Genomic DNA, 12804 nt, shown 5'->3' with positions numbered 1-12804 from the left:
GGCCCAGCCCCATCCCAGGAGATGACAGACCTCCCCTGGGCCCAGTCCGGCTGCTGCAGCCCCCTCGGTCCGGAGCGTGGCGATGCGGCCTTTGGTGCTGGGGAAGGAGGAGCGGGATTGCGCTGGGCGCTGGCACCCGCCGAAAGCCTCAGCACTCACCGAGAGCCTTGGTGAGAACTCCTTCCTTAGCCGTGTGAGCTTGCACGATGACCGCCCGGGCAGTGGAGCGGCTGGAGAGGGCAGGAGCCAGGGCAGAGAAGGCCTGCGGTGCCGCTGAATCCCTGTTACAGGGGACGGCAACCCAAATCGGAGAGACTCCTTGCTCAGGGCTGTCACCTCTCCCAGGTACTTTGCGATTCACTGAACAACGACCAGCTTAACTGCAGTGCCTCTGAAAAAAATTCTATGCTGGAGCGATCTGAAAAGCAAAGAAGTACTTTGGAAATGCACTTCCAGAACAGCTCCAGTTCCCTTAAAGAACTGCAGGAAGGATTGCTCTCGGATTTATCCCTTTGTTGTCCGAACACTGGCATCGTAACTGTAATGCCGGGGCTCTGCTGGCCTAGTAGAAGGGGAAGGCGCAGCCGCCACCGCTCCACGCTGCGCAGCATCCTCATACCGTGTAGTTAAACTGGCCTCCCCGTGGGTCTTGGCCATGGTGATGGCTCACACCCACTCAGGAAATCCCAGCAGGAGAGACAGACAGAACTGTGCCCGTGTAAGAATACAGCTCTTTTCTCCCGTGCAAGATACCTACGCAAACAGCCGCAGCGCCGCTTCTCAGAGTACACCTGGTGAGACTACTTCTTCAGGCAGGAAACGGGCCGACACACAAACCAGCACGGTGGCAGCCGCAAAGGAGTGAACGTAAGCAATCCCACGGATCGCTTGGCTGGCAGCACGAATTTAGAAGCAGTGCCTTCTAAAGCTCACCCAGATCTCACCCGGTGCACCGTGGTTAGACAGCAGCTTTGTGCCCTGCCAGGGACACGGCTGCTCCTTTAACTTAAAAAACAACAAATACCTTAGTTGAAAAGTTGAGGGGTTTTTGTTGTTTTTTCTCTGCAGCCTTGGTAGTGTTCAACAGAAGCATCTAAATATTTTTAATAGCTGTTATTACACAGTTGGAAATAAAAAATGATGACACTGTATTTTCCAAGAGAAACGAGCCTGCAGGTAAGAAAACACAGAAATACGTACAAACCGAACTGTTTGGCAACACATCATCACTGGCAGATGGCAACAGCAGTATTAGCTTGGGGAGGCATGCTTTGCTTACGGATTAACAAAGCAGGCAAATGACTAATTGCTTTCAGGTAATTTGCAGTCTATGTCAGATACGTCCTTTTCCCATATTAAGGCCGGTTAGTGGGATGGAAGTTTATCCCGTATACAAAGTGTGGACTTGAGAGAGTACACGGAGGGAAACAACATTTCCTAGAATGCCACTGAAGGCAAACCTTGTCCTTTTCACGTAACAAGAGCTCCTGGAAGCTCTTGCACAAGAAGGTGCAGGAGGAAAAGTGACATGACTTCCAGGGAGGAAAACTATCCCAAATCCCTGAAAATTCACCAGATGTGGCAGACAGCTTTGCTAGGAGCTCCCCCATTACACACGCCACAGCGACACCCGACAGAGGAGGTTCATCAGCCCTCCCTTCCAAGGCCAGACTGGACCCCTCCCCACAGCCCACCCTCCCAGCAGACCCCAACACCTTCCCCCTAGGTCTCCCCTTCCTTCGGGCTGCACAGCCCAGACCAACCCTGTCAGCTGCTCTTCCCCCAGTTCCCCACTCAGGGTCTCACCAGTACAGGCACAGGCTGTGGACTCAACTGCTCTCAACCAGACCCAGCGTTGCTGCTTAGAACCCCCCCAAGTCTGTCGTAAGTTTATCATTAGCACCTCACAAATTGTTTATTGTATATGATATAAATCAAATCAATGTGCTATATCAAAAATAGAAAAAATATTTATAAGTTCCAAATACATAAATAAGGTGAGAAATCCAGCTTCTTTGTGCCCGTTTTGTTGAGCGAGACTCTTTGCAGACTCAAAACTGCCAGAATAGAAGAAAGTTGGAAGATGCTGTGAAAGTAAATACATATGACAATTTAAGGTCCAGGACTTCCCCAAGAGTCCCAGACCATTTACAACCTAAGATCAGTCCAGTTTGGAAATGAGACGGATAAGAGAAGTGGGTTTAGATCAGGTTTTAAGTGCTAAGAGATCCACTCTAATACTGTCTTAAAAACATCTCCGAGGAGGACATGCTCAGGCTACACTGACAAGGTAGAACGGCGCTCAGAAAACGGAGCAGATGCCATCTTTAACACAGACCCGGCACAACTGAATGTTCCAATCTAAAGGGCTGTCACGTGACATCTGCTGTCAGAGGGCACTTTTGGGAGCCATCACAAAGAGACCAGACAACCACCTGCACTGTTCTGCAGCCATTTAACCAACACAGATTCAGGAGTTTTCGAGGAGATCACAAATAGATCCAAGGACGGAAGAAAGGCATTGTACTTTGACCACGCGTTCTGCCTCAACAGTCAGCAGGGCAATCGTATGCTGATGAAGGCAGAAGTCATTGGGGTGTAAAGATTCAGTGCTTTACACAGGGGAAGGGGGACTGGTTTCTTGCAGGTGGGTTATTCTACTGAATCCTGGAACTTGAAGGGTAAAGCATTTCACAGTCCAAGGCCAGGGAAAAGGTCTGGGGGAAGCACCTGCCTCTTGAAGCACCAACAGGAAGAAAAGTCGGGGACCTAAAACCCATCAGAAAAATGGAAAGAAAAGGCACAGGAAGAAAATCGGGGGGGAAAAGAAAAGGCTCCAGATGACTTGTGCGCTGAGGGCAGGACGGGGGCCGGAGGAGTTTGTGCAATGTCAGAGCCGTTCTCCAGCATGTCACCTGGACAACAGGCCACAAGGAGGAGCAGCGCACCCACCGACCACAGCACCACTGCTAGCACCAGCCTGGAATGGCGTTTCCTTCCAGCTCAGCGGGAAGGCCTCCATGTACAACGTTCAGGATGGAGGAGTGGGCTCCGTTCAGTATCGTCTCCTCTGCTTTTTGTTCTCCTTTCTTTTCTGTTCCTTCTCTTTCCGGGCTCCAGCCGTGGTAAATGTGATACAGTGAGCATCTAAAAAGTCCAGCAGCTTTGCCTTGGAAATTTTAATGCCATTCTGTTTCAGCTCTGTGTGCAGCTCAGCCAGCTCAACTGGCTCATAAAAAAGAATCTTGTGGTACAGGGCTGTGTTTGAACGGATGTAGCACCTTACTGCCTCCAGCTTATCTTCTTCCCGAGCTGCTGCCTGAGATGCTGAAAGCTCCTCTTCCTCCTCTTCGGATGCAAAAGCACAGGCTTCAAATCCATTCACGAAAGAACTAAAAGCAAGGTCAAGCAGGCCAGAGATCAAGGAAAGAACAGGCCATCAAGGACAGTACCAGTGCTCCCCAAGTCCCCGGTGGCCACCCCTTGTGACCAGGATGACAGACTCTCCCATACCAGCACCCACATAATGAACGAAGCAGAACATGGCACGTGTTCTGCAAACTTCCCCCTCCCAGCCGTGACAGTGCTGGTCCTGCTCACCCAGCCCTGGAGCTGTCTGGCATTCCTCGCTCCTGCCCCCCAGCACCTACCGCTGCCACAGTGCAGCAGCCTCTGCCGAGTCGTGCTGTGCCATCCTCTCCCTACTCCAGCTGCTGGCTCTCAGTCAACACGGAGCGCTCCTTGTTGCTCTAACTTGCAGAGACCAGGCATGCCAGGCTGGGGGCTTGCACACATGGACCCACAAGCACTTTTGTGTTCTGAGAACAGCTCACAGGGAATTAGACGAAAAAAATCCCAAAGCCTGTTTCTTTTGTAGGAGTGTGTTGACCTTCAAAGGACCCAAGGAGGTGGCAGGGCTACAGTAGGCCACATGGACACTCACCTCTGCCACATTCCTCACTCATCTCTGTCCTGCACCACTGACTGTTTTGTTTAGTATTTTGTTCCCTTACCTCTGTGAACCAAAAGAGATGTCGCTTCCATCCACTGAAGAAACTGCAGACTCCTGAGATGCTGAGAGCATTGGTTCCTCACCATCAGCTGCCACAGACCATCTCTCTGGAGATACAGATGACCTTTCCTGCTCTTTGGCTCCTCCTGGGTGATGGGTCGTTTTAGTTCCCTCCTTGGGTGCCGCACAGCCTGTTTCACGGGAGCCAACAAGGTCATCGTCAGGCCCCCCACCAGGGAGCACTGAAGAAGCCGTAGCAACCTGCTTCCTTCTGCCCACAGCCTTGGAGGCATTGGCACACCTTCCGCCTGCAGTCTGCTGGGCCTTTGGCTGCCTGGACTTCTTTGTCCCTTTGGCTGGGGACTTCTGGAGGGGAGGCTGGGAAGATGGCATTTCATCCTTAAAGTCAGAGTCCACATCCTGGTGAGTATACTGGAATATCTCCTTCAGCTTCAGCACCATTTGGCGTTTTGGGAGTGCACGAACTCCAAATCTGAAAGAGAAAGGTGGGAGCTTAGGTTGAGATAATGCTGCACCTTCCACTGAGCTCAGGCCAGGAAGTCCAGTGGTCAGCTGGAAGAGTGTGACATGACCTCAAAAACCACTGACTGGAGCTTCACCAAGGTTTCCCTTTCAGCCTGTGCTGGTTTTGGCTGAGGTATGAGCTACCATGAAGAAAGTTAAACTCTTATCTCAGCCAAAACCAGCACACAGCCCAGGAGCTTGCTCACACCATCTGCCAGCAAGTTGCTGCTCCTGAAGAGATGTACTCATGGAGGTAATGCTAACCTGCTCAACTCCTCCTTCAGCTGTGGGGTCTCCATGATGGAGTAAGCTGGCATTGGGGTCACCGGAGTGCTGGGAGGCTTGTTGGTCTCCTGACAGGATGGTTCTGCAGCAGAATGACATTACCGTGAGCAGAATCAGTACAGAAGCGACTTAAAATGGCTGATACCTTCCCCTCTAGTGGCAGATACTCTCATATTATACAATAATTGTTTAAGCAGCACTACCTTTCCACAAGCTCTTTTCATTATTACTTAGCTTCATACTGGACAGAAGAGTCAACACTTCTTTTTTTTTCCTAATCTGGGATACTTGGTTTTTATTGACTCTAAATCAGAACTATCTTAAATTAAGACATATGTCACATCTGAATACGAAGCCTGTTCAGGGCTTTGTCAGAACAGGCAACATTTACAAGGCAGTTAACAAAATCCTGTTTACTGAATTCTGTAAAGTGGTTCTTCTCCCAGGAAGGAAATGTCATCATAGGGACTTGCAGAAGGAACGGAGCAAGTCAAGCTCCTGGGGTCCTGAGTTACTGATTGAATGATACCAATTTACTGACACTGCGCTTCACAGTCAGTCTCACTTATTATGTTCTAAACACCCGTTAAACTAATCACTTAGGTTGGCATAAGTAATAATATATTTAATTAGATGCTATGAGATCGATTACTGGTCTTAGATGGAATGAACCACGCCAGGGACACCGAGGGCTGTTGCATGGGCCCAGAGGCAGCAGACAGAAGGCAGCACAAGAGAGCAGCGTGCCGGGGGAGCTTTGCAGGAAAGCACGCCTGAAGCCTACCCACGGGCAGGGCAGGCCCCCGCCCCCCGCTACCCTCCACACAAGGAGACCCTCTGCGCCTGCGCCACCAAGCGTGTGGCTTACCTCATCTCCTCGTATATGTTAGCACAAGCATCGCTTCACGAATGCGTGAACAGCAAAAGGCTCTACAGAGCCCCCACTACTACTGGGAACAAATATCCACTAGCATGCAAGCCGAAGGATGGGGTTTTTTGGGTTGTTCTGGTTTGGTTAGGTTTTTTTCCTCCAGGTACCTGCAGCCTCTGCAAGGAGTACCATCACTATCAAAGAAACAGTGTGAATGAAACACAAGCAGCTGTGCTCTGGGAATCCCACATTTAGATATGCTCTCTCCCACATCAGAGGATGGTTGTACCTTCTTTGTGGCTGGCCCTGACAACTACTTCAGATGAGAAGGCCAAGAGACCCTTTCACTGTATCAGGTGAACCACGGGTCAGATGACCACTTAAAACAATCTGCCCTAGTCCAATCATCTCCTGTCAAGACAAGCTCTCACCAGGGGTCTTCACGGGGTCTGTCCGACAGGCACCTGCTGCAGCTGACAGCCTCTGAGACAGAGGAAGCATCTCTGGAAGTTCAACTTCCTCCTCTTCTCCATTCCAATCATCCCAGATTTTGGAGTTCAGGTAACTCGGTCGGCTGGCCACCGATGAACATGCCTCAATGGGACTCCTTTCAAGACAGAGCAAAGTTGTTCTTCTGCCAACAGGACTTCCCCGAAGAGGGGTGCTGCCCTGAATTTCCTGCGCCTGGACTGGGCTCTCGCGCGGGTCATGCCAAGAGTCAGGTTTGGGGCTGCTGGCACTGCTGGTCTTTGCACGGCTGACCCGGCTGTAGTCCCGGCTGTTACCTCTGACTGGGGACAGGCAGTCAACATACCAGCAGTCATCAACAGGGATTGGGGGATCGTCACAAAGCAAGATGCTACTACCCAAAGAAGGAAGACTTACTTCCTTTTCACTGTCCTCTACCTCTACCACGCTGATATTTGTTTTGTCTTCCAGTGACTGCTCATGGCACGGAGGCACAGGTTTGGATAAAAATGAGATCTCAGCACATTTGCTTTTTATGTTGGTGTGGCCAGGGGAGGGGAGAACTGGATCCACTGGAGAAACTGGTGGGGAGTTCTTGGAAAACAATCTTGCTGCTGGGCTGCTGGAAAGGCTCCTTTCACTGACTGAGTTCTCCATAGGCAAATGTTTGTCTGAGAATGTTAAATTTCCAGCCATATCATGGTTACCTGCTGCTAAGTTCCTTGTGCTGCGTTTAGATCCCAGACTCTTTGAAGAATTAATACTTATGACCCGAGTCTGTGTTGAGAAACTTCTGCTTTTGCTCAGAACCGGTGTGTCTGGCACTAGCCAGGAGTTATCTGCAGTTGAAGATACTTCATGACTGAGCCTTTTCTCTGGGCTGAGGTTTGGACTCCGTCTGATCTCTGTACAAGCGTCTGTTTGTCTGCTGAGAGGCAATTCGGGGGACATCTGCACCTCACTACTTACACACACTATACCTGTGACACCACCTGAGACCTGGGATGATCTCTGCTCTGTTTCAGTGACTGGTGACTTAGGTTCAGGTTGTGGTATCTCAGGACCTTGTTCTACATTTGTACCTTTCCGTTGCCCAGGGATTTCCATTTCCTTCGCAGCAGAGCCTGACTCTGGCGACTCCTTGCCTTGCTGTAACTCCATTTCATCATCAGAAGATAAAACAATAACATCACCCTCCTTGTTCTCCTGAGCTGCAACATCCTGAGTTCTGATGACCGGGGACAACACCACCGGGACACACATACGCTTGTTTAAATCAATGTGGGGAAGCTCTTCTTGAGAAACTGTGTTCTCGTTTCCTGATGCAGTACCCAGCTTGTCGGCTTTCTGAAAGGGTATTTCGTCAGATGGGAATGCTTTTTCCTTTGGTGTTGACACATGTTCTCTGGCAAACTTTCTGTCTGATTTTGGAGACGCCGGTGAAGAGCCAACAGCAGGAAAAAGGGTCACACAAGGTTTGGGAGAAGGACTCCTGTAAAAACTGTTCCTACATGGGGAGGGGTCTTTTTGTGACTTGCTGTACAGGAGTAAATCATCAGCATCAACATGTTTTTCACTAGGAGCCTTTCCTGATGCCCTGGTAACTTCTTTCGCTGGGGAAGGCTCACAGTAATCTCCTTGTGTTGCAGAAAACAAGAGTTCATAACTTTGATTTAAATTAGCATCACCGTGGAAGCCAGGAAACTGTTTGTCACAGTGATCTGCCCCATCACGTGAGACCTGGGATGACTTGAAATCCTTCACACCTTCACGTTTCCTATCAGTCTTTCCTTCATTAGCCCTGGCACCATGGGATGCTACGTCCCATTTCTGAGGTTCACCGTGGTGAAGAACAGAAGTGGTCTGCGCAGCATTCACACTCCTGTACCTATTTATATTCTGCATTTGCTTTTCTTCTACAGACGAGTCACATTTAGATCTTTCCACGTCACTGTCATCCCTCAAATCTTTGAAGTTGTTGCTTATTGAAGCAGATTCAGATCTCTTTACCTCTTCCTCCTCAGTTTGCTGGTTTGTACCTTGGGCTGCCTCCGTATTGCTGCAGGTGCTGCAGTCTGTTCCCTCGCTCACCTCTGTTTCACCCTGAGCCATCTTTCTCTGAGTTGCAGCAAACTCATAGATTTCTTCCAGCTCCTCTTCACCCACCCCATTGTCATCTTCCTTCTGGCATTCAGGGTTCAGCATAGCTTCTTCTTCCTCATCTTCACCCACCCACACTGACTTCAAGAGGTCTTGGAAGTTCTCAGCTCTGTCCTCACAACCACTGTCATCCCTCACAGAGATAAGATCGTCTTCTGAATCCACCGCAGAAGACACCTGAGTCTCTCCAGTGTTCTTTTCACACTCTGCCATCAGTTCCCTCACACCAAACCTGCAAAGATGTAACGGTAATGTTAGTATTTTTCTCCTTCAGTATTTCTTGACCATTTGGCTGCCTGATCACTCTTGTGAGCCTTGTAAAGAATTTGCATGATATACAAGATCCAGCACACTCCTAAAATTCGGAATTCCCTTTTCCAGGTGGCACTCACATGAAAGCATCAGGCCCATTCTTCCTTTTTTACGTTTGAATCTAACCAGCTGTATGACTTCATTAAAACCTCTTTGCCATTTGCATGGGTGAGAGCCCCACGGAATGGCTGGGGCTGGATAACGTCTGTGCCAGCTTCATGGCATTTTGGAGTGACAGGGCACCTTTGTACATACATTTTGGCAAGACCCAACCCTTTCCTCCCCCCTGTATCTCAGCAACTGCTCCTGTTTCAAGCTCTTAGCGCACACCTAGGATCATGACCACGAGACACACGTTAGCATTCCCTGCATCCAATACATTCCGCAAGTGTTGTTCTGGCTAAACGCGGCACTAGTGCAAGGCTGTGAGAATCAGATACAGAAGATATGCTCATTATCACTGTCGACATCAGCTGCCAATGATGATCCTGAGACCAAAAACTCTTGGCAAAAGTTGGCTAGGAATATATTGAACATAGAAAACCTGACAGATACAACCTGAAGAGAAACCCGTGGAAAAGGTGAGGGCAGGATGTTCTTACGTTCAAGTTTCATTTCAGATGTAAGTAGAGGACTATGGAATCTGTAAGCTACTGAAACTGCAACGGAAGATATCAGGCTGGGTTCTGTGTGGCTGAAAGCATGAGGGGATCCAAAACATGCTCATGATACAAACCTGGCAGCCAGAGCCCCCACCTGGGGCAGCAGCCCAGCAGGGATGTCAACATCAGCAGCATAAAGGTATCGCAGGAACGCACACACCGCCTCTCCTGTCACATCGCTCAGCAGCACACGGCGTGTCTGTGCGTTCCCATCCTCCTCCACTAAGAACCCCTGGCTGTGAACCTGGAGTAAGAAGAAAGCAAACAAAGTCCATTTGCTGGTAAAGGAACAGCAACACCAATGTTCTTGTTCCTATCAGCTTACTCCTTTCACTCACCAAAGTCTTACCCTGGGACTAGGGCCCGATGGCTCAGGGGGAAGCTGAAATGACCAGTTGCACAGCGCTTCGTATGGAACAGGCCATTTCCTTCCTGACCCTACAGCTGTTAGCTTGGATAAAGTTTGACTACTCCTTGTTTTAGACACACATATAAAAGATGGTCTGAGAATTCTACAGTTAGTTTTAGAATCAAATTACTTTCCAGAGTTATCTACACCTCTCTACAAGCAAGCTTCCTCTGATCTGTTTTGAATTTACCTACCCTTGATGAACTGCCAAAACTCTAGTTCTCTGGGTGTCTCACAGGACAAGAGGCACCACACAAAATACTGCTCCACTGAACTGGACCATTATCTGTGTATCCTACTTGATCTCAGATGTTGGCAAAAACGCATCTCCAGTTCAGTGGGGTCTTACTTCCTTTGCAGCCAAATCACGTATTGTGCTATCTCAAACTCTCTCCAAAGTCAAGGGATACCATGCAAGAGGAAACATGAGCTCTGAAGTCATCTCCGATTAACTACCATCTCTCTGTTACCCAAAATCTTCAATGAAGAGCACTCCCTCACCTCTACAGAAAATAAACAGGAGATGCTGCGCTGCAGGTGGGGACTTAGAGGAAAACAACCCTCTGCAGGAATCAAAAATACAGCATGGGGCCAATCCCACAACTCTACCCACACAAAGATTCCTGCCCAGGAAAAGCCTGGTTGGGAATGCTGAAGCCAGGCAGAGTTACAGGGAAAGAAGAGAAACTGGCTAACCCAGTGGCTTTTGAAGCCCTTTGATTTGTGGGCACATTTGCTGGTGGTTGTGAAGATCCCTTATGGAATTTCACAGTAAGACTGCTGTATGGCATATAGAAACTTGCTGTCCCTTCCCGAGCTTTCACAGATCCCTTAGAAATAGCCCGTGTCTCCTCGGGTGGAACGGGCATGCATGAGGATAAAACTAATTCCACTGTTTCCAAAAGCAGCTTTGAAGAACGCTTCCTTTGTTAGGGAGCTGGCTGTATGGACGGATGGCAGCTCTGTGAAAGAGTTCAAATCTTAGGCTCAGTGCCTTTCGCTGTCCCGACAGCAGGCTGTGAACTGTTCAACTCAAAATGCTTCAGGGAATACAGCAACTACTTCGCTAACCTTGGAAAAAAGCACAGTTCAGTACAGCTCCCTGCAAAGCAACTGTGAGTGACAAAACCTTCGTGTAGGTCATTTTTAAGTAGTTCCCAGAATCTCTCTACTCCATACTCAAGCTTCCCAGCCTGGGCAACAGGCTGGACACACCAAGACGGACAAGGCAGTCTGCACTTGCACAGGTACAAAAATCCAAGGGCAAAGAGCACTTAGGAAGCTTCCTTCATTGCTCACAGGCAGGATGCAAGGAAGGATCCTTGTCTCCCCGCAGCCTCCTCGGGTCAAGTACCACATTTTCCACCACTTTGTCAGGATTCTGGTTTCCTAAGCTGAAAAACCACAGCAGGTCCAGAGGCACTTGTCGTTAGGCCCCACAGTGCTCTGTGCTGATGCTGCAGCGTTCACTGCTTGCAGCTGTGGGCAGACTGGGCCTTCCCGAAGCAGAGGAGGAAGGTACGTCTGCAGTACTTACAGCCTGAACGGTCTGTGGACACCGTGCGTACAACACAAACATGTGGGCATAAATGACTTCCCCACAGTCCACCTGGAACTGGACATCACTTAAGTGGGGGTTGTTGACCATTGCACTGAAATCTGCCGCCAGCAACTTGAGAGAGGCCTAGAACGCAGAAGGAACACAAGGACACAAGTTACGTTACAGCTGTCAAACAGTTCCCTGAAAACTAAGAAGGGAATAACCCAGTTTATCAGCATTGCTGTAGTGCGGGCCCCAATCTGGATGCACTGCTGTTGCCTCCCAAAGGGAATCAGCAGCATTATCAACGTCAGGTCCTCCGTAATAGGGCAGACAAGTCTAACAGACATTTCTGGCTTTGTTTTACTCCACTTTTTCAGAGTCTGGCAATTATGAAGAAAGGGCAGTCGTGTTGTATTCTGCTGTACTTGTTCTGCCTTGTGTTACAGCGTATTATCACCCTCAGATCTTCACCACACCATTTCCTGATGTGGTCTAGCCGCTGCCTACAGCTGGCCTCTTGATCTACTGCCTTCCACATTTTTAGGAAACTGTAATTTCCACTTTGATGGACTTGAACTCAGTTTCACTGTAATTAGAGTAAGAGGGAAGAGGATGACTCAGGGATGGGGTAATGAGCCCTTCTCTTGTTCACTAGCAATGACAGCTGAGAGGAGCAGCTCTGCAACAAGAGGCCCACACAGAGTAAAACAAATACAGGTGTCTAGTTCAAAGGAACCTGCCTGCTTGTTACTGAAGCCCGTTTTGAAAACTCCACTCAGTTATAAAAAAGAAACATAAGTTCTCTTACCATTCTAGAACCCCTTTCTGGAATACTGGGGAGGGCTTGTAGACTGAGCTACCTGTGACTGGTTACTGGTGACGGTGAGGCCACGCCTGGGGCCTGCTGCCAAGGACAGCAATGATGAACGCTCTGTTTCTGCTCTGGAGCTGCTCCCACTACGAGCCCACCCCAGGCAATCTTCTAAAGACTCAGGTCTTTAGGCAAGTGTTGTGGCTCTGGAGGTGGCCAGTGCTTCAGAGAAGCATGAAATACCCTCAGCTCACAGCTGAGAGGCTGTCTGACTGTAAGTGGAAGCCAGTTTGTAATTAACGCACTAATCATTGACCTTGTGCTTTTCAAAGCTACTGCAGAGTTGAGGAACTGCAAGTTTTATTCCAGTGAACATCTGCATGAAGTGCATTCCACCTGGAACAACACAGCTCTGTTTTATTAGCAGGTTTCTACATTAGCAGTGGACTGTGGAAACCCAACGATCCTACTCGCTCCAGCATGTGTTTGCAGGCAGCCAACACTAATTAACACCAAAATAGCAGCACACACCGCAACACTTCTTCCAGGTCTTCATAGGTGGGCTAGAGTAGACTCTGCATGCCGTGGCAGCAGTGTGGACTGGTCTCCAAGGGGAAGACAGGAAGCTCAGTCTGGAAACTAACCTGATGTTTCTTGCCTTCTTATTCTTGGCAGGTAGGACACCTGCAAGACAGTACCTCAGGAAGCCAGCAAACACAGACTCCTGATGCTACGTTCCCGGGAGC

General features: G+C 49.2%; 1 protein-coding gene across 1 annotated transcript in view; it reads right to left on the bottom strand.

Annotated features, from left to right (window-relative positions):
* Positions 1–2890: 2890 nt before the first annotated feature.
* Positions 2891–12804, bottom strand: part of SLX4 (SLX4 structure-specific endonuclease subunit) — a 21653-nt gene continuing 11739 nt past the window's right edge. The window contains exons 7-12 of the mRNA XM_010154399.1: positions 11242–11388; positions 9370–9539; positions 6125–8553; positions 4802–4904; positions 4014–4505; positions 2891–3392 (exon numbers count right to left, since the gene is read on the bottom strand). Of these exons, the coding sequence (XP_010152701.1) occupies positions 3056–3392; positions 4014–4505; positions 4802–4904; positions 6125–8553; positions 9370–9539; positions 11242–11388 (3678 nt within the window). The 3' untranslated portion in view covers positions 2891–3055. The remainder of the gene's footprint in view (positions 3393–4013; positions 4506–4801; positions 4905–6124; positions 8554–9369; positions 9540–11241; positions 11389–12804) is intronic.

This window comes from Eurypyga helias, unplaced genomic scaffold, assembly GCF_000690775.1.
Source record: "Eurypyga helias isolate BGI_N326 unplaced genomic scaffold, ASM69077v1 scaffold12926, whole genome shotgun sequence".
Taxonomy (NCBI): Eukaryota; Metazoa; Chordata; class Aves; order Eurypygiformes; family Eurypygidae; genus Eurypyga; species Eurypyga helias.
Note: the sequence above shows the minus strand (reverse complement) of the source record. Positions and strands in the feature narration are given on the sequence as shown.